Raw genomic sequence first — 19,672 nt, forward strand, 5'->3', positions numbered from 1 at the left:
TTCTCCTCGAAAAGTTAACTGGAGCATTTTTATTTTTATTTTTATCATTTTTTGCTTGATTAATTTCCCCAAAAGCCTTCTCCAAATTTACTTTGAATTGAAGCCTGTTGCCAAGTGTAATACAATCAAATTAACTGCAAATTAACATATGGTGCACACTTCAAATGAACTGCAAATTATATATGCATAATTTATATATATTCTTCAAGAGCCAATTAATTCTACAGCCCAGAGAAATTTATTTGAAACCCAATAGCCAATTGGCCATATACACTATTTTCTAAACAATATTACTGGCGGGGTAAAAAAAATCTGCCTAATTGCCTACTATAGACAAAATTAACCCCTTAAAAAATATGAACATCTATCCGAAAAAAAGAAAGAAAAAAAAAATCAAAAAGCTAGTTATGTATATTCATGGCCTTCCAAGTTCCAAGCTCCAAGTATCTGAGGACAAAAAGGTGATGATAAATCCCACAGCTCAGCAAGGCTACAATTCCAGAAAGGCATCAGCTTAATAGAGCTGAAGCGAAGTTCTTATGTATATCCCTGAATTATGCCCTTCCAATTTCAAAGTACCCAAGGACAGGTGAAGTTCACCCCACAGCTCGGCAAGGCTACAACTCCAGACATACGTCAGCTGATAAAGCCAAAGTAAACTTCCAACGCCAACCATCATCAACCATTCAGCCTTTCAGATTATGAGCTTTACTGGTAAATCTGCATCCAATGTCATAAACAAAACTTTTCTTCAGATGATCGAGCAAAACACTCCAATTCTAGGTTTACATGAATTGCAATAATATTTTGTGTGAAAAGATGACACAACTAAGCCAGGCCAAAGCCTTTTTTCATGACTTGGAATTTAAGTATTTGGCAAAGTAACAGCTAAGACGGCACAATTTTTACAAGTGCTTTCATCTGATTACATAAAAGTCCATACCATCTATACCATGCAGGTAATGTGAACACAAGTCAGGCACAAATTTTCAATTAATTTATAGTATAGAACATAACAAAAGGAGATTTGAAACTAGCAGCAAAAGAAAAACCAACTGTTCTAATATAGCTCAGTATAATATAGCTAATAGCAATAAATGAAGTGACAAGCAAACTGATAATATAAGCCAGCACAAAAAACTAGCCGTTTTATTGTAAAGATGGAATTCATGTAGACTTACATGTACAAAAATATTAGATGGGAACTTGAAGGTGCTTCTTTCAGGCTATATGATGCAATAAACAGGATCAGCCAAAGCCAAAGCCTTCACTAGCTTCATGAATAGCAAGCAGCAATCTTTCTCGAAGCTGCTCCTTTGTAGAATATTCAGGAAGGTCCAATTGATTGAAACTAAAAAGCATAACAAACCAATCAATGACAGTTGATAACAAGTCTATTTGTTTGCCTACTATGACAAAGACTTGTCTGTATCCTCACCATGTATGGGCAGATGGAAGCCGCTCCGGAGCTCCATATGCTTTGTGTATCTGGAATTTTTGAGGGCCAGAGATACCTTGCAATGCTTTGAAACCCTCCAACGGTACCTACAGCCACAGAAACCAGGGACTTATGAATCAACACCAAATCGGGTTTTTTTTTCGTTCTTTTTTCGAAAAAGAGTCGAATCCTGTTCTACAGCACATGAAGACCAAAGTACGAGATTATAGCAGTGTAATGCTAAAAATTGCATGCTGGAATCATCCTACCAATTTTATCAAAGTAAAGCTTTCATTAAGACAATTATAAGGAGATGGAAGGAAAGATTTCGCGCCAATAAGATCTACTCCCTCCATTCCTTTTTATTCTTTACATTTAATCATGCACGGTGATTAAAGAATTTTTAAAGTGGGACCTAATATTTTATTTTATGTTTTAATTTATAAATGATATGGAGCACATTCTATTTTTATCATTATTCTTCAATAAATGAGAACCTTGGGAGATGCAACAATAATATTGGATGAATATAAAGTTGATGACAGGCACAATTTTATTTTATTTTTGGAAAAAATAGAGACAAAGTAGGAATATTAAGTATTTTATTCAAGGAAACATCAAAAATAAAGGGGGTACGCCCAAACAGAATACGTAAAGAATAAAACGGAACAGATAAGATAGGCTAACAGCACTCGTATTTAATCCATATGAATATAGGAGCAAACAGCAGTAACTCATGACACAAGTATTACGAGAAAAGTAGAACTCAATCGTGGACCCAAAATGGACAAAAAATTGAGGAGAGGAAAAGCATGTTGGCTAAATTTAAATCATGTACCTTCGACGTTCCAGTAACAAATTGTAGGAGCCTCGCCATGTCTTCCTTGCTGAAACTACTCGAAACCTCCCAGAACCACTGAATGACATTGGAAGCAACTGTGTAGCCAGTATACTCTGTGTTGACCTTCAAATCATCCACTGAAACACATACAAACATATAAGTATCCAATAGTGGAAAAAATGCTACAAATGGAGTAACAGTGAATACATGATCAAGCTCACTCACAGTCAATTTCTGGAAGTCCACTTATAAGGAGTTCAAGCTCTTTATCATTGAAAATAGAAATCAACTCCCGAGGCACCAATTCATTAAAACCTTCAAGGAACGAATTAATTTGGGGACGGATAGCATTGGTCAAAATATGGTCAGCAACAAGATCAACATACTCGTGCTTTGTTTCCTCTGTAACCCTTATATTTCTGCCTCCAGGTTTAAGCTCGTAATCAGTGACCTTTAACAGCCAACAGAAAAAGATTGATTAAGAAAAAGAATTAGTTTAAGCACATCAAATTATATTTCAATTGAAGTAGCCAGTTATTGGAGTATAGGTTTGTACTTCATCAATACAGCAAAAGAGCAAAAATTACAGTTCCTAAGACCAATTATACTGGGAGCATAACAGAAAACAAAAGTCTGTACCTGTGTTTTCTCATACAGAATAAGTTTCTCCTCATCTGCGTCCATGCTAAAAGTAAGGTCTAGAATATCATTTACATCATTCTGCAAAACCAATAGATAAAGTGAGAAACACAAAGCCCAATCAAACAAAATAACCATAACGATGACCGAGTAAAAGCAAGGCAGAACACATTATAAAATACTAACCTCCAGCAACCACTTCAAATTTTTATAGTAATCTGGATCAACTGCCTCAATATCATGATAGGTCACCTTCACGCCCAAAATATGCTTGTAGAAGGAACGGGTGAAATACACATCTAAAAGTTGCCCGTCGAATAAGGCCTTGGCAACCTATACATTTCTCAAGAGATGTTAAAGAAGGAATGAACCAATATAAGACATGAAATACATTCCAGTTCTTCCCCGTTGTTGCCTGGAAAATTAAAGAATCAATATAAACTAGGGTGTTCAAGAAAAATTACCACACGACCAACAAATTTGAAGTAAGATAGATGTTCAGTCTGGTAGACAGAATTAGGATTCGGCTGGAAGGTTGCATTATTCCCAACTGTGGTGAAAAGTAGCGCTCCCTTATCAAAGATAACCCTTGACAACAGCTGGTACCACTCTCTTGTGAGACCACCAGCATCAATTCCCTCTTCACCTTGAAACTGCACGTTCAAACGCCCCTTCAGATCCTGATTTGACCTCATTCGCAGCTGATTATATGAGTCTTCAAGAACATACGCTCGACGAACACTGATTCTGAGTGGCCCGGCAAGGTGTTGCTCATGCTGATGTCTGATTCTAGAACGAAAGTATGCCCTCTTGTTATCAAAATCAATGAGACGAGGAGCTTTCAGCATCATAGAGAGTGACTTTTCCAACAACCCAGGATTTTGCCTGATAAATGCATTCAAGAGTCGCCGATGCTTGTCAGCAAACCTTGAAAATATGACTGCGCTATCATATCTTCTCTGAGAATCAGCACCACACTTCGACAGGGTTGAGGAAGAAGCGTCAGCTGATTCTTTTACTTCTTGAGCAGTTACATTGTTTTGATCTTGCTGAACAAAAGAACTGCTTGACTGCAACTTTTCACACAGAACAAAGAAAGACTCGATGAAAGGCAAGAGCCTTTGTGTCCCAGGAGGAAGGGGAGGGGATGAGAGAGTGGATCCAATACCATCCTCGGAATTCATAGAAGCCTCAATTGGTGGTAAAGTGCTTTGTCCTAGCTCTAACTCAGTTGTGCTAATACAGTTGCTAAGCTCCTGCCACAGCGGCTCCAGAGCAGAATTCAACTTCAGCAATATGGCTTGCTCTTCTTCCTCACAACTCCCTTGACAGCTAGAGCCATCAACACCTTGAGATATTAATGAGCTAAGTGCTTGCAGTACTCGAAGCATGGCAGCACCAGCCATAGAACCAGCACCAAGACCCATCATCCGCGTATTCTTCAGAGTATTGAGCTCAGACACGGCAGCACTGCTCAAATCCTGAGCAAGATCTGAAAGCTCTTGCGTAAAAAATTTACGGTGAGAGGCAATCACAGAAGCCAACTTCTTTAGCACCTCACCAGCAAGCATGTACACTTTGTCTGATAGCCTACAGTATAAGTAAAATACGTAAATCAGTCAAGACTGTTAGCCAGAGAATATGCTGCATAATAGAGCAATATGGGTCCAGATAGAAGTGATGAAAAGTATAGGAACCGGGGGGAAGAACACCCTATAAGTTGGTTTTACTATATAGCATGTTGATAAGCATAGAACCAAATTTGTAGACATAATGACGTGAAGCAAATTATACATAAAAACATAAGTAAATTAAAAAAGTATTAATTATACCCCTCATAGCCAAGAAGACGGGAAAGATTCCGCAAATCAGATCTTGGCAGCTGCGTGAAGATATCATAGACGTTATGACCTCCTGTCTTCTTATCAGATATAGAGGTTTCCCCATTTTCAACTTCATTCTGTTGGCTAGTCTCTGTTTCCACCACGGTAACATCTTTTTCTACCTCATCAGAAGCTTTATCAGTCAAATTCTGAGAAGCATCCATGACCTGCTCAGGGGGAGTCAGGCTCTCTAATCTTGAAGCTGCAGTATAGACCACAACTTGAAGCAGACCCATAACCTGTTTTACAATAATAAATATATAAGATTATACATACTCATTATGAAGTAATGTTAGCATAACTGTATCAAAGTTCATCAGACCTACCTGCTCAACATGAGCAATGCTACGCCGGAAAAGGGGACGATTCAAAAGCTTCAGCAACAATATTAAAGGAGTACACCCTTCCTCATATTCCTGAACAGAGTTAGAAGACGCTCCAGGTTCCCCTACTTTTTCTTTTCCCTTTCCCTTTTTGGCTTCTGCAATCTTCTGGGAGGAATCAGGCAAAAGCGATGGCTCAAAGTAGAACAATGTATTCGCAACAGAAGAATGATTGGTAGCCAAATAATTCAATATCTCAAGAACACGACGCAAAACCAAGGGTGGAAGACCTGTGAAATAGTTTTGTCAGAAGAACATTAAATATGCAAAACACAACACCGTGCTGGGAAAGTGCATACCCTCTAACAACTGAGATTGACCATGGACCATATTTGGGGAGCAGCCATAGAGCCTCTGGGGATTAATCATTGAAAGATTTCCAGCTACACCTTCAGCCTCAGGCTTGATCATCTCGAGCAATAGATAAATTAAGGTTGCTCTAGTGACACTATGAGCACACAGGTTTAACAGAAGCCTCTGCAAAAGGCCTTTACCAAGAGGCTACCACGAAGAACAAAAATGAATCAGATTAAAGGAAAAAAAAAGTTACATCTTTTTGCAATGTAATATTAACCAAGACAGGGTCAATTTTGTCCTGCGGTTACAATATAGGATAATGCATAGATTCACAGCAAAAGGCAATCCTGAATTATTATTTAAATGAAGAAACTTCTACACCAACAATCACACAAGATCACACTAAATTCAAATAGCTAATCATAATACCTGTGCCAAGCGTAAGAGCCTTATCAGTGCCTTCAGCGCATTTCCATCCAGAAGCGGCTCGCCTTCAACTTCTTTCACTTTCAAGACATCTGAAAGGGCAGCACCTGTTCTGCGTCCAATGGTTACTCCAACACCACGGTCCATGACAGACTGTCGATCAAAGCCCAAACCATTCCTGCGATTAGGCAGTCTATGGCTGCTTCCAAAAAGGCTGCGAGCCTGATAGTGACTCATTGCTCTATCCCTAAGCATTTGAGCTTCAGCGAGTAATGGAGAAGGCAAAGCTGATAAAACTGCTTCAGATGATGTCAACAGCACCTATCACAAATGAAACATATATACATAAATAAAATCATAATATTACCCAACAAATGTTCTGCATGAATTTCAGAACCAAACCTCCTCACGCAAATCAGCTGGAAGAGTAGCTATTATAGAAGCATTATCCATGTCAACTGGTTGTCCTTCACTCTGCTGAGCCAGCCTCTGTACTCGTTGCTGGGCCAAAACTTCAGCTTGAATCTCAGGAGGCAATGCAGCAAGAAACTCGGGATCAATGTCTTCCATTGAAGGTGGAGTATATGTAGGCGGTTGAGTTGGCTGTGATTGCTGAGAAGCTAATACTTCAGCTCGCAAGTCTTCAGGAAGCGCTTCCAAGAAGGTTGGATCAATTGCGTTGGGCCCAGAGGGCTCAGCATTAGCTTCAACATGTTCAGATTCCATTGAATTTCCATTAACAGGAGCATTCTGATCAGCTACTGGCTCATTACTCTCAGCAGGCAGGAGTTGATTGATTTGAACAGGCTCCTCATTTGTCCCAGCCATCTCAATATCAGGGTTAGCACCGACAGAAGGATGTTCAGATTGATTTAACATCGCAAGATCAGGATTATTCACATCATTATTAAGCTGGCTATCAGTTCCTGAAGATACATCAGCCACACGAACCTCCATTTGATCATCACGTAGATTATCTAGGTCACCAATATCTGCTCCATGCTGCAGATCACTAACAGGGTCTGCTGATGGCAAAGGCTCTTGTTCTATTCTCATCAAGTCATCAGAAAGGTCGTTGCCATCCTCAGATTCCATGCTATTATGTGCTATATTACTTGACAAGGGCTCACTCTCATGGACTGCTGCTACCTCTGTCACAGCCTGTGCATTGATACTATCTTGATTAGAAACAATGTCCTGTGAATTTGTTTGCTGAGGTTCAGTTTCACCATTTTCTAGCTGCACCTCACCCTGCCCATGGACATCGCGCGAGGGATTTCCCTCCATTTCCAAATTACTATCGCAGTTTTGTCCAGCATCCAACTGTTGTTCCGGTTGACTCGTATTCTGAGACTGTATTCCAACTGGAGTCTCAGTCGTAGATGCACCATGTAAAACAGAAACAAAAACTTCTTCTACGGCCTGTGCAATGGCAGATGCTTGATTCCCTGCTTGTGGCTGACCATCATCAGCCCATCGACCATCACCAGGTCCTCTTCGCCCAACTAGCTGCGACGAGTCCATACCAACCGAGTAATCAGTCAATGGTGGTGGTGCTGTTCCACCTGAACGGTCACCAATTACACTACCTGGTCCAAAATCATATAGAAAAGGAGGAGTATCAAACATGTAAAATTGAGATACATCAACGCCCGCTCCTGACAAGGATTCTGAATCCCTAGATACGTTGCCAGCTGATGACCACAATGAAGCATCACCTGATTGAGGTGGCCTCGAGAGCAGAGGATGCTGGAGACCACCATCTGTATTATTTCGATCAAAGGATCTACTAGTCTGTCGACGTCTATCAAAACCTAAGGTTCTTCGAAGCCCAAAAAGGTCATCCACATTCACCCCTTCAAAGGGCTCTGAAGGAACATCTATGAGGCCACTTCCAGATTGGGCAACCTGGAGATGATGAAATCCACCCAAGGCCTCTCTCCACCTTACCTCTATAACTCGGTTCTCATGATAATCATCCTCCTCATCATCAATCATCTCATCATTGTAATCATCTCCAAATCCTGCATCTTCATGATCATCAACATCAGTATCTGCGAGAGACATCAGAGCAGTACCATCTTCAGCAATATCCTCATCTTCGTCCTCACCATCATCATCTTCTTCATCCTCCTCCTCCTCGCCTTCACCCCCCATGTCATCATCTTCATCACCAACACCCTCATCAGCTCGATGTTCAATATGGAATTCCATACCAATCCGGTTGCTGTTATGAATTAGATCACCTTCTTCCATCTCATCACCTGGAAACTCCATAGCAAGCTCCACAGTTGCATTTGTAACTTGCATTCCTTCTCCCTCAGCCCTCACATCTTGATTATCTGATCTAACCACATCAGTTCCATGAGTATTTTCTGTGAATCCAGCACCTTCATGAGGGTTGGCTCCATCAACCTGTGCATTCCCTGCTTCCTGCTCACTGATTCGGTTGTCATTGTGCTGAGTATTATCATTGACTACTGCATTTGTTGTCTGATCATCAGATCTTCCTTGTGAACCATTAGACTTCTTTTTGTTCTGGACATCAGATTTATATGATTGCTCACTTGCATTAGCAGCCCGAGTTAAGCTTTCCAAAGCCTTAAGAATGAGATTTGCAATTTTAGAAGCATCTGGATGGTCCAAATCAATAGCTTGAAGAATGCTGGACAAACATGGCACAATTCCTCCATCTATCAAGCCTCGTGCTATGTCTGGTGAATAGCCAGAGACAGATAAGCTACTTGAGGAAGCATTCTTTGACAAGACAGAATATGCCAATTCCACAAATGCTGAAACCTTTCTATCTGGTAGCAAACTGCTTTGAAGAGAGTTGCTGTCCAAATTAGTGTACAATGATAAGGCCTTCACAAGTTCACTGATGACACGTCTGCGCCCTTCACTTGAACGTCCACATAAAACTACCAAAAACCATGAAGCCTTTTCAGATAACTTTGCCCTCAAATCACCAGGCTTACAAGATTTATCAGAAGAAAAAGGAAGAAGTTTATGTAACACATGGTGGACAATGCCACCCTGCCCAGGAGAATCAAGCTGAGAAGAAACCCGCAACTGACATATCTCTGAATCCCGTTTTAACACAACACTAATTGCATGAACATACATCAAAAGAATATCGCTCAACAATTTCAAGACAAATATAACCTTAGCAAGAGCTGCTGAACTTTCAGGTAGGACAACAGAATCTCCCTTAGTTGCCTCATCAATCTTTGATTTACCTTTCACACTTGTACCAGGTTCATCTACCTCCATAGCAGCTTGGTAGCTTGAACAATCTTCCTGGCTGTTTGAACAAGGGAATTGCAAAATTATTTCAAGAAGCTGGTCTATTACTTGAGCAAGATTTACAGGAATCTTTTTATGACCTTTTGAACCTTTTCCTGGCCCATCCTGAACCTTCATTTCAGGAATACGAATAGGCTCGTTGGAAGACAATGCACCCTCAGTGGCACCAGTGACTTTAGACCTCTCCTTTTCCTTCTCTTTTTCCTTTGACAAAACAACAACAGTCCTCCCAGCAGATGACTCCAACTGACAAACTGCTGCAGCAGCCTTGGTGAATATTACAGGATCTCTAGAGATGACAGGTGCCATCGATGTCAAAAATATGCGAGTAGGAATACGTCCAGCATGACGACCTCCACTCAATGTTTGCCTAATTTCTAATTCCATGGCAGTTTGCAGAGTTTGAGGGTCTTCAAGCAAATGCCTGACAATTGCAGAAGCTAGAGTATCATAACCAGCAAAGAAACAACTTCTTGGCAAATCAAACAGAGCAGCCATGCCTCCATTTTCAAGAAATTGCAAGGCTAATGCATGCGTTTTGGTCAACCGAGCACATAGTTGTAACACCGCCTGCATAATTACCGCCGGAACCTGTTGTTTTAGCATATCACATGCAATCTCAAGTACAGAATGACACTCATTCATGGAAAGGTGACCGGTTGATTTTCCAAATATTTTCTCAAAAGCAAAGACAGACTCCTCCTCGCAAGCACCTGATTTTAACTTTTCCTCATTCTCAGGAACTGAAGCTTCCACAGAAGCATGCTCTTCAGATGAATCAGGTAGTGGATCAGTCGAAGCTACCCCTGAATTTGCAGAGGAAAATTTGGGCCTGGATTGTAACAAGTTATCCAATATAAGCAGCAAAGCACTAGTGTTTTTAGTGCTCAAAACATCCTTCCCAAGCTGATCACTTCTCGAATTCTTCAAGATATTAATAGCAACTGAGACGATACCATTTTGAGCAGCAATTTCTCGAGCATCTGCATCTTCAGAGAGAAGCAATGCCAAAATATGTGATATAGACGACACGGCACTAGCATCCTTTGACAAATCAGAAGAACAAATTTTCAGCTGCTGAATTAGATAAGATGCAACTTTAAGACGATCTTCACCCTTGTTTCGATTGCAAAGGGTTGCAAGCAAATCAGTCAAGGGAAAAGCCAAAGAATCTCCACTCTGAAACAACTTCATTGCTGCTCCAAGTATATCATCAACAGGAGGGACCTTCATTTGTCCCTCTTCAGCCTGAACATCAACTGACTTATCATTGTTATCAGACTTAGAGGTTTCTGCTGAACTCCCTAACGACAATGCAAGAGCCTGTGCCAGTTCATCCTCCTCGTGCACAGGATCTTCAGCATGAGTGCACAACCAATCCATTGCCATCTCCACGCTATTACTCTCCACTCTTCTCAGAGCTTCTTCTGCTCTTGCCCTTGAAAATCCCATCTCAACAATGGTAGATATAGTAGCTTCATCAGGTGGTGGAGCTACACGCTGATTAGAACTCCCTGTAACACCACTGCGATTCCGTTTTAGGTCCCCAACTCCAGAATATATGTGTGTAACAAGTGAAAGAACAGAAGTAATAAAAGAAGCGCTACAATGAGGAAACATGGGGTGGTTCCACACAGGAAGTATCACATCAAGAACCTGAGACTGGAGCATGCGGACAAACACTTCTGGATCTCTTGGAACAGGAAACAACCCGATTGACAGACCAACAGCAACTGGCTGAACAAGCAGCTGAACCTGGGATGGAGAGGTTGGCGAGAGAAGTAGGGAAGAATTCACAAAGTACTCTAGCAGACGACAATAGCACTGCAATGTATCAAGCAACCAAGAGTTATGATCCAGTTTGCTTCCTTCACCTACCTTACCTGGGTCTACACCAGATATTGGAATTGAGTGCGGTAGTGACCATAACAATTGACTGGTGGCTTCAAAAGTTGTCAGGAGTTCCTTGAAGGAACCATTAACATAGAAATTATTCACCATTGCTGTGTGACATATACGACGCCTGCTGTCAAATGTGAGAGCTGACATATCATGTACAACTTTTCCAAGATAACGACATTTAACTGACAATGACATTTCAAGTCCTGTCGGACTAGAATATCCAGAGAAACTAAGGGCCTCCAGAAATATTTTGGCAAGAACAGTTCCAACGTTCTTTGCAACAGAACTCACCACTCCTGAGTCAGCTCTACGTCGATTTGGTGAACTGATACCCTTTATGAGTGCAGTGTAGAATGAACGCATGGTAGCAGAAAGCTTAGAGAGGATATCAGATGCAAGAACATCAGGGCTTTTCTTTTTGTGTTCCAGTGAGGAGGATGGCTCCTGCACATTTGCTGAAACGTCTGAATCCATGTTAAAAGAATCTAAATGCCTGCCAGTCCTCCCACCTCTTATACGTGTCAAACCATGTCGATTACGACGACTTAATCCCTCACCAGAGCGAATGACCGACAAAAAATCACGCTCTCCAGGCCACTGAGATTGAGAACCACTCCGGATACTAACAGGATTCATATATCTGACCACTGGAATGCCAGCATCTTCATCACTTTCTCTCCCAGCTGCAGTGGATGAAGCTGCTTCCGCATTTTCAGTTTCTACTTCAACATTTTGTTTCTGTTCTGCCTTTGTATCGCATGATAAAGAGATTTGCCAGAGCACTTCCCTATACACCCTACCAATATCTTTCAGCACATCAGCATCTCCAGCTCCCAGCTCTGAGACAAGTGTTGTAGTCCCTTTTAACAAGGAATTTGAAAGGGATAAAAGGCCTTCCAAACTAGAAAGACATCTCGTGACTTTGGTCTGTTTTGCAGATTCCAGAGAAGCAATAGGAGTTCCCTCGATTGAGTCTATCACTTCAATTGTTGTATCCAAATGCTCCTTCAGAAATGCACACACAGCCTTTGCCAGAGAAGCAGAATGCTGTGCTGAAAAGTTTTTAAAAGCAGTGGAAACACTCTGACCAACCGAAACTGAAACAGGCAACAATGGCAACGTAAACATCTGCAGAACAGCTTCAACTCCTTTCTTATCAATGAATAGGCGACATGCATCAGAATTCTGAAGAATGGTCTCAAGAAGACGACAAGCATTACTAACACAATCTGGAAGATACGACTCCAAATTGACAACAGTAGCATCAGATGACAGATCAATTAGATCAGTACTTCCTGTCTTCTGTGATTCCCTCTCATCAGGTGAAGACAAGCTCCTAACATCTGAATCTGTATCCATTGGAACGGGAGCTGGGCAGGGTAAAGAATCAACCGAGGGTGAAGAATCATCTGCAGATCCAAGTTTTAAGATTGTATTCAATATCTCAATCAGTATATCAACCCCCGGCTCACGCAGTGTGGCAGCATGGCGCATAAGTTCATCCAGTCCGCTGGACAAGGCCCCTGGAGCATCCCCAGCTAGGGCACGTAAATATGCCTTTGAAGTAAATATTTTAACAAAACAACTCAAAGCATTGCGATCTTTAACTGCCTGAAGACCATTGTTGTTTAGGCATAAGGCATCAAGGCATTGAGGTATGCATGTTATGGCATCTGCAGAGCAAACTACACCATCCATTATAGCATCCATAAAAGCAGATGGTAGGCCAGCAGCATCTAAAACAGAAAAACAGGTAGGATCCTTATGAATCAAATCACTCATAACAGTGGCAGCAAGTGAGAACACCCCACCACCAAAATCTTTTGCTTTTCGAAAAATAATGCATAAGCATTGGGGTAACAGGCTTTCCTCGGAACCATAGATACGATCAGTACTCCCAGGAGCATAGGTTCCAAGATTAATAGCACGAAGCAGAGCTTTCATTAGCAGACGTCTATGATGAGCGAGCAAAGACTCTGAGTAAAGGGATTGAATGTCATCTAGAACAGCTGAAGTACCTACTATAACCTCAGTACTCGTCCTGCTACTATCAGAATTTCCACATGATTGCTGTAAACCATTTTCTATCACAGACACCTCTACCTTTAGGCGATTAATAGTTTCATCTAAGCCCCCCAAGTCTCTAAACAACGCTGCAGCTGGATTACTATAATCCATGAAAGCCTCGAGAACATGTACAGCAGTACCAACTAAATGCAGGTGTTGAGGATCTGTATCCTTAAGAAGGGGCAGAAGAGTTGGTATAAATCCAGCTTCACGCATTGCAGAACAACCAGATGACGAGGAGACTAAAATAGTGACAAGTGACAAGAGAGCCTCAGCAAAAACAACAGACCACTTTGAAGAGCCATTGGAGACTGAGTCAATTGCCTTTTGCATGAGGCTGGAAAGGATTCCACGCTGTCCGCCAGAGGTCACAGCAGCAAGAACAGTAGGCTGGCGGGTCCTATCTTGAGAAAGAGCAACTAAAGAACGCAGACTCAATGTTCGGATTTTCTCCGGAATCAAATCCTCATAACTTAATAATGAGACCAACTCGTTGGTGAATTCAGGTTCAGTGTTGAAAAAGGACGTCAAATCATCAGCATCACTGCTTGCTTGAATGAGAACCACAAAAGCATACAATCGAATGCATGTATATTGCTGCCGTGATGCCAGAGACCCAAATGCCCTCGCAAACCGCAGTCTGGTGAATAAAGAAAATCTTAAGTTTGAAGGAACTCCATATTCTTTAACTAACATGTTCAAAAGCTCAAGATCACTTTCTTTGCGGCTAATAACATCAGGTACATGAATAATTTGAAGCCCTCCTGTAGCTTCGTACTCTGTAGATGATTCAGCCACTCTATAGAATTCAAAATGAAGGGTACGCCCTAACTCATATGCAACAGTATCACGTCCATTTTCCAACGTACATGCAGTTAGCCCAAGTCCTTCTTCCTTGCAACCCCATCCTTGTGCAAAAGAAAGCAACCTAGAACTTAGAGAAGCATCTCTAATTGCATACTTTCCTACTGTCTTTTTTAAAAAAGTTGCTAGAGTCTGCAGGCTAGCTTCAACAACATCAGCATCAGCAGAAGCCATCAAAGATGATAGATGCTGCTATGTTAACAGAGAAGTTGATCAATAAGTCGCAATTAAGATAAGTTAATAGACAATGTAAAGATATTAAACAGAAATATAAACTGCAGGAGTAAAAATTACCTCATAACAACTAAGAAAATGTTTATTAGTGCAATTCTCCAAAATGATCCTCATAACCCGGAGTATCTGAAGAACAGCTTCTCTAGGGAATGGAGGATCACACTCCAAAAAATCATCCTCAAAGCATAAATCTTTCCTAGGTTTTATGTGCTTCTCAAAATATGAGTCAAAATGATTAAAAAGATCCACCCAGTGGTGGAAATCCCCCTGAAGCACCAAAGCAGCAAAGATCAGTGAAAGACAGAAAACAGCATAATAAAACGTGATTTAAAGACTTCGAAAACACACCTTATCAAAGTCCCATACAAAACCTTTCAGGGGCTCCTGAATATTCTCAAGGGGAGTAGATGTAACACTGTTAATGAACAATCTGATCTTTGGAGGCTGCATTTGGCATAGTGTACAGAGAGCAAAAGTTACCATCACAAACAAATAAAATATTCAGCATATAAAAGAGTTTCAAATAAAATAAAGGATTCAACAACTATAGAAATGAAACTACCATTACTAACACTACCAAGACATGATGCATGCATTTCCAACGTATTGATTTTAACTAAACATGGAAGACAAGGTGAGAGAGCCTAACTGCCTACTAAAGAAAAAGTGTGTAACAATCATATGGACCAAGATAAAATCTAGAATACGAGCCAGAAAATAGACAACAATCTGAACTTTATAACATAAAGACAGGGGTAAAACTGCATCCCACTATCCATACAGGATTTCACACTAGCCACGGTTTTGACTCTTTATTGGACTTTGATCTGCTCATCACAGATCAAAGCCCCTCAAGGTCATATAAATAGGCATCTAGCTTAAAGTGCCCATCAAATATTAATGTCCTTTGCTGGTAAATCTTGATAGGTATATAACATGTTAACTAGCAAGCCATTCTGAAACTATAACAATAACACTATTGACTTTCCTAACACACGCACACACCTACAACAACTTTGAGTTGCTAACCTATAGGTCCAAAATAGGAAGGGAAAAAAAAAAGTGTTTCGTTCAACGGCAAAGAAACACTAACTGCTGATAAGGAGACGTAATGATAAGTTGCTTGTTAAAATACAAAGTAGATCAAGCTGTGGCAGGGTGTAGGAACGTCAAAATGAACACCAACTCCAAGAGGAAGATTTTATTAAAAAGATCTTCATTAATAAAATAAACAATTTCAAATCAGTCTTGAAGTACACTATAATGATCATATCACCATTCCTTCACTGCCATTAACGTGATAGTATTCAATTGTGGAGGGTGATTGATCAAGTGTGCCATCGCTACAATGTCTCCCAAACCACAAGGTGGATATACAATGAAATTCCGCTAAAAGAGAATATCTAACATCGAAGAAGTAGATAATCTAAGGAAAAAAGTAATAGCATAGCACTTAGCATATAACATTGTGACAAATGAATAATGCAAATGCAATATCGCTTGAAAATCAAAAGCTTTCCTTTTACAGTTGTCCAAGTACTTCTCAATTTTTATCCAATTTCTAAAGATAATCTGATACAGATAACACAGATGTATGAAATGCATCAAAACAGAAAATATTAGACATCTCATCATAGAATCAACATGGAAACCAAAATCATAATTATCCCATCAATCACAGTAAATCATTACATAGCACTATTTACATCCTAAGTCAATAAGATGTATAATGCCACAGATGCCTCTCTTTTTTTTTTTTTTTTGACAGGGCACTCCTTGTTCGATACTACATTTTACAACTTCCTAAACTGTACAATTCTTGCATTTATGATTCCAAAACTTCATAACAAAAAGCAACAAGCCAAAGAACATGCGATAAAGGTGCAACTTTCATGGTGCCAAGGCAAACGACCATACCATCATTGATCGAGAATCGAAAAAATACAGCTCAACACAAAAATTTCTACCCTACTAATTTAATCAACAACTATCTATAATTATTTGTGCTGTCCAATTCGAATGTCTGGAAAGGAGATAATTAAGAGCACAACAGAATCAAACTTTTCGCATACTTACAACAATCAAATACAAACATTCAATTTCAAAAAAAAAATAAAAAAAAAATCATAAACAATCCTTCCCAATTCCATAGAAGATGTCAATAATGCAATTTGAATTTTAACTGCATGAAATAATATTCTTGAAAAAAAAAAACATATTAATTGAAACAAGAAACCCTAGAGCACGATTAATTGAAGAAACGTCATACTAAATTCAACGAAAAATTAAAAATCAAAGATAGTATGAACTAACCACTTCAGAAGCCCTCCTTCTTTTAAGCTTCATATTGAATTGAACTTCACGCTAACCATTTACCAGCAAAAATTGCAAAAAGTTAATCAAAGTATTCCAGAAACTAAAACCCTAACAAAAATTGAATTGAAATTCAATAAAAATCTCAATTCAAGTGTTGCGGATTATGTATGTAAATTGAAAAAATCAGCAGAAAAAGAAAAGGAAAAGATTATAAGAATTAGAGAAGTTACTCAGAAATCATCAAAATCAGATAAAATTTAATTAAATTTGATTAAAATTGATAGTATTTGCGATCAAAAGGTCTAGGGTTTTCGGGTGAGGTTTTCTGGAAAGAGATGAGATCGCAAAAAATATTGAGAGTTTAGAAAGAGAGAGAAAGATGAGGATTCTTTAGTAAGGTTGTGCTAATAATGTGTATATATACGTGTGACATATTTGGGTTATGAAACATAGGAATTTGATTTGATTTTATCAGATTTTGCAAAAAGATTTATCTTAGAAATTAGAATTAGAATTAGAATTAGAATTAGAATCTAATCTAATATATATATATATATAAAGGTGAGTTTTTCCCCGAGTTTTTAGAGAGCCACGTAGGATTTAATTTTCTTAGCGCGCCATGTAGGATTATAAATTTAAGTTGTAGCCAATTAAATAAGAGATTTTTAATTTCTTTTACAATTAAATAATTCAAATGTCACGTAAGCAAAATTAACGAATGAGATTTTAAAGTTTAGATATAATAACAATTTTAATCACATATATAAGAAAAATATTTTTAAAAAAAAAAAAAAAACTAACAAACCGTGCATCGCACGGGATTCATCTAGTATCTTTGAAATTTGAACTGATATCATACTCGTAATATTTATCTTCTTAAAATAAAATATTTTTAAAAATCCCAAATATATCAATATTTATGCGTAGTCGTAGTACAATACAATTAGTACTGCACATTACAACAATATAAATATATACTCTCAACACCATGAAGAACTAGAATTTCACCAAATAGCTTTGAATTTTTTTCTCCATTATTTTTTAGTTGATCAAGATGAGTTCACATGTCAAGGAGATATTACCAAGTATGTCTTTTTGTCTCTCCTTTTTAACTATATTTTCTGTATTGTATTATTGAATTTCTTCTTACTTTTTCGTGTTATTGTTGAATATTTTCTTTTATTATCAGAAATAGACATTAATGAAAAAGGTAACACCAATGAAGAGGCCGTACGTAAATCCAAATTATTTTGGTTTTTCATTCTCAAGGTATAAACATAAATCTCTCTTTTATCTTGAAATTTATTTCAACAACGAATTACATTAAACAACACTATTACTATAACCTGATAAAAAGTACTCCGTATCATATATTGTTTTGGTTGAGTCAAACAAACACCCGTTGAAGTGTCGAAGTATATACTAACATGACCCGATCTTATATTTCATTCGGTTTCTTAGTTGACACACTTTAATTTGATTTTTGCACTATTTATAAATTATACTTTGCATAGCTTTTATGATTTATAGTTCTGGTGCTATATAGTTAGGTAAATTAGAGCTTTTATGATTTATAGTTTCGGTGCAATCGTTTCAAAAGTTAACCTCCAAACTAAACCGAAGACCCATTCGATTTGCGTGTCGACCCACTTAATTAAGCGTAGTAGAAATCTTTGACATTAACCCGCTTTTTCGTGTTGTATGAGAAATTTATAATTACACAAACTCAATTTTTTCGTATCCGGTTCGTATTGTATATTGTCATGTCATCTTTTGCAAAATCTTGATAATTTTATTTATTTGTGTCTTCCAATTTGTACGTAGGGTTATTAATTCCGAATATGAATTTTGATATGGTCTTGCAGAGATTCATTCGAGCGACGATTGCTGTAGTTATTAAACAACGTGTCTTGTCCAAAAAAAAAAAGAAAAACCCAACGTTATGGTGCTGATGTGTTTTTACTTTTATCTATCAGCATTCTCGGAGTTCTTGCTATGGTTCTTGGAGAAAAAGGTGAGTATGCTTTTTTTTTTATTATTGTGAATTTGACATTTCTTTTTTTTTTTTTTTTTTTTTACATTTTTCTATGTAATATAAATTATATAATCAGTGATTCATTATGAAAATTATATAGTACAATACAATTAGGGTTACACATTACAAAGATTAATATAAATAACCCTTTTTCTCTTTTTTTTTTTATTGTTGAATTTCTTCTTACTTTCGTGTTATTGTTGATAACTTTCTTTTATTATCAGAAAGCGACACTCCGTTCAAAAAAAAGAAAGCGACACTAATGAAGAAGGTGACACCAATAAAGTGGCCAAATATAAATCAATATTGTTTCGGGTTTTCTTAGTCCAGGTATAAACATAAATCCCTCTTTTATCTTGAATTTTATTTCAACAACGAATTACATTAAACAACACTATTATTACATCCATAATAAGTATCATACATTGTTTTGGTTGAGTCAAACAAACAATACCCGTACAATAATATTGTAAATCCTATGTATACTAATATGATCCGACCTTATAATTCATTCGTTTTCTTAGTTGACAAACTTTGATTGTTACTCTTTATCTAGATTTTATGATCAATAGTTCCAATGAAATATAGTTACGTGAAATTAGAGTTGGCAATCGTGTCGAAAATTAAATTAGTTAACCTCAAAACTAACCCGACTCATTCAATGGGCTTGTTGACCCATTTGATTAATCATGTTAGAAATCCTTGACATTAACCCGCAATTTTTCGTGTCCGGGTTGTGTTGTTTTGTCTGAAGAAGTATTAATGACACTAACTTGATTTTTTCGTTCTGATTTGTATTGTATTCTTATGTCATGTCCGCTTGTGTTAGGTTTAGGTGAAAAAAAAATGATTTTGTTTTATAATTTTATGTACTATGGGTCTGTTCAATTCAATTCTGATAAGATTATTTTCAGTTTAGTTTATTTCAGCTTTAATAAGTTAAGTTTAATTCAGTTCATTTCAGTTCAGTTCCTAATTTCCTTCTCTTATAAAATATTCAATTCAATTCGCCTCAGTTTAGTCAATGAGAACAAGCCCTAC

At 38.3% G+C, this 19,672-nt stretch overlaps 1 protein-coding gene across 2 annotated transcripts; it reads right to left on the reverse strand.

Annotated features, from left to right (window-relative positions):
• Positions 1-159: 159 nt before the first annotated feature.
• Positions 160-17,006, reverse strand: LOC110707016 (E3 ubiquitin-protein ligase UPL1-like). Of its 2 annotated transcripts, none has more exons than XM_021885034.1 (16): positions 16,594-17,006; positions 14,629-14,724; positions 14,341-14,547; positions 6,310-14,235; positions 5,911-6,228; positions 5,484-5,685; positions 5,128-5,414; positions 4,751-5,040; positions 3,383-4,508; positions 3,105-3,251; positions 2,919-2,999; positions 2,505-2,730; positions 2,277-2,416; positions 1,439-1,545; positions 1,182-1,351; positions 160-720 (listed from the first exon to the last, which is right to left on the reverse strand). In XM_021885034.1, the coding sequence occupies exons 1-15, from the start codon at positions 16,624-16,626 to the stop codon at positions 1,249-1,251; spliced, it is 11,289 nt and encodes a 3,762-aa protein (XP_021740726.1). In that variant the 5' UTR covers positions 16,627-17,006; the 3' UTR covers positions 160-720; positions 1,182-1,248. The 2 variants fall into 2 exon arrangements, with proteins under 2 accessions (XP_021740726.1, XP_021740725.1); XM_021885033.1 differs by having other exon boundaries at positions 6,310-14,238.
• Positions 17,007-19,672: the final 2,666 nt, after the last annotated feature.

Source organism: Chenopodium quinoa, unplaced genomic scaffold (assembly GCF_001683475.1).
Source record: "Chenopodium quinoa cultivar QQ74 unplaced genomic scaffold, ASM168347v1, whole genome shotgun sequence".
Taxonomy (NCBI): domain Eukaryota; kingdom Viridiplantae; phylum Streptophyta; class Magnoliopsida; order Caryophyllales; family Amaranthaceae; genus Chenopodium; species Chenopodium quinoa.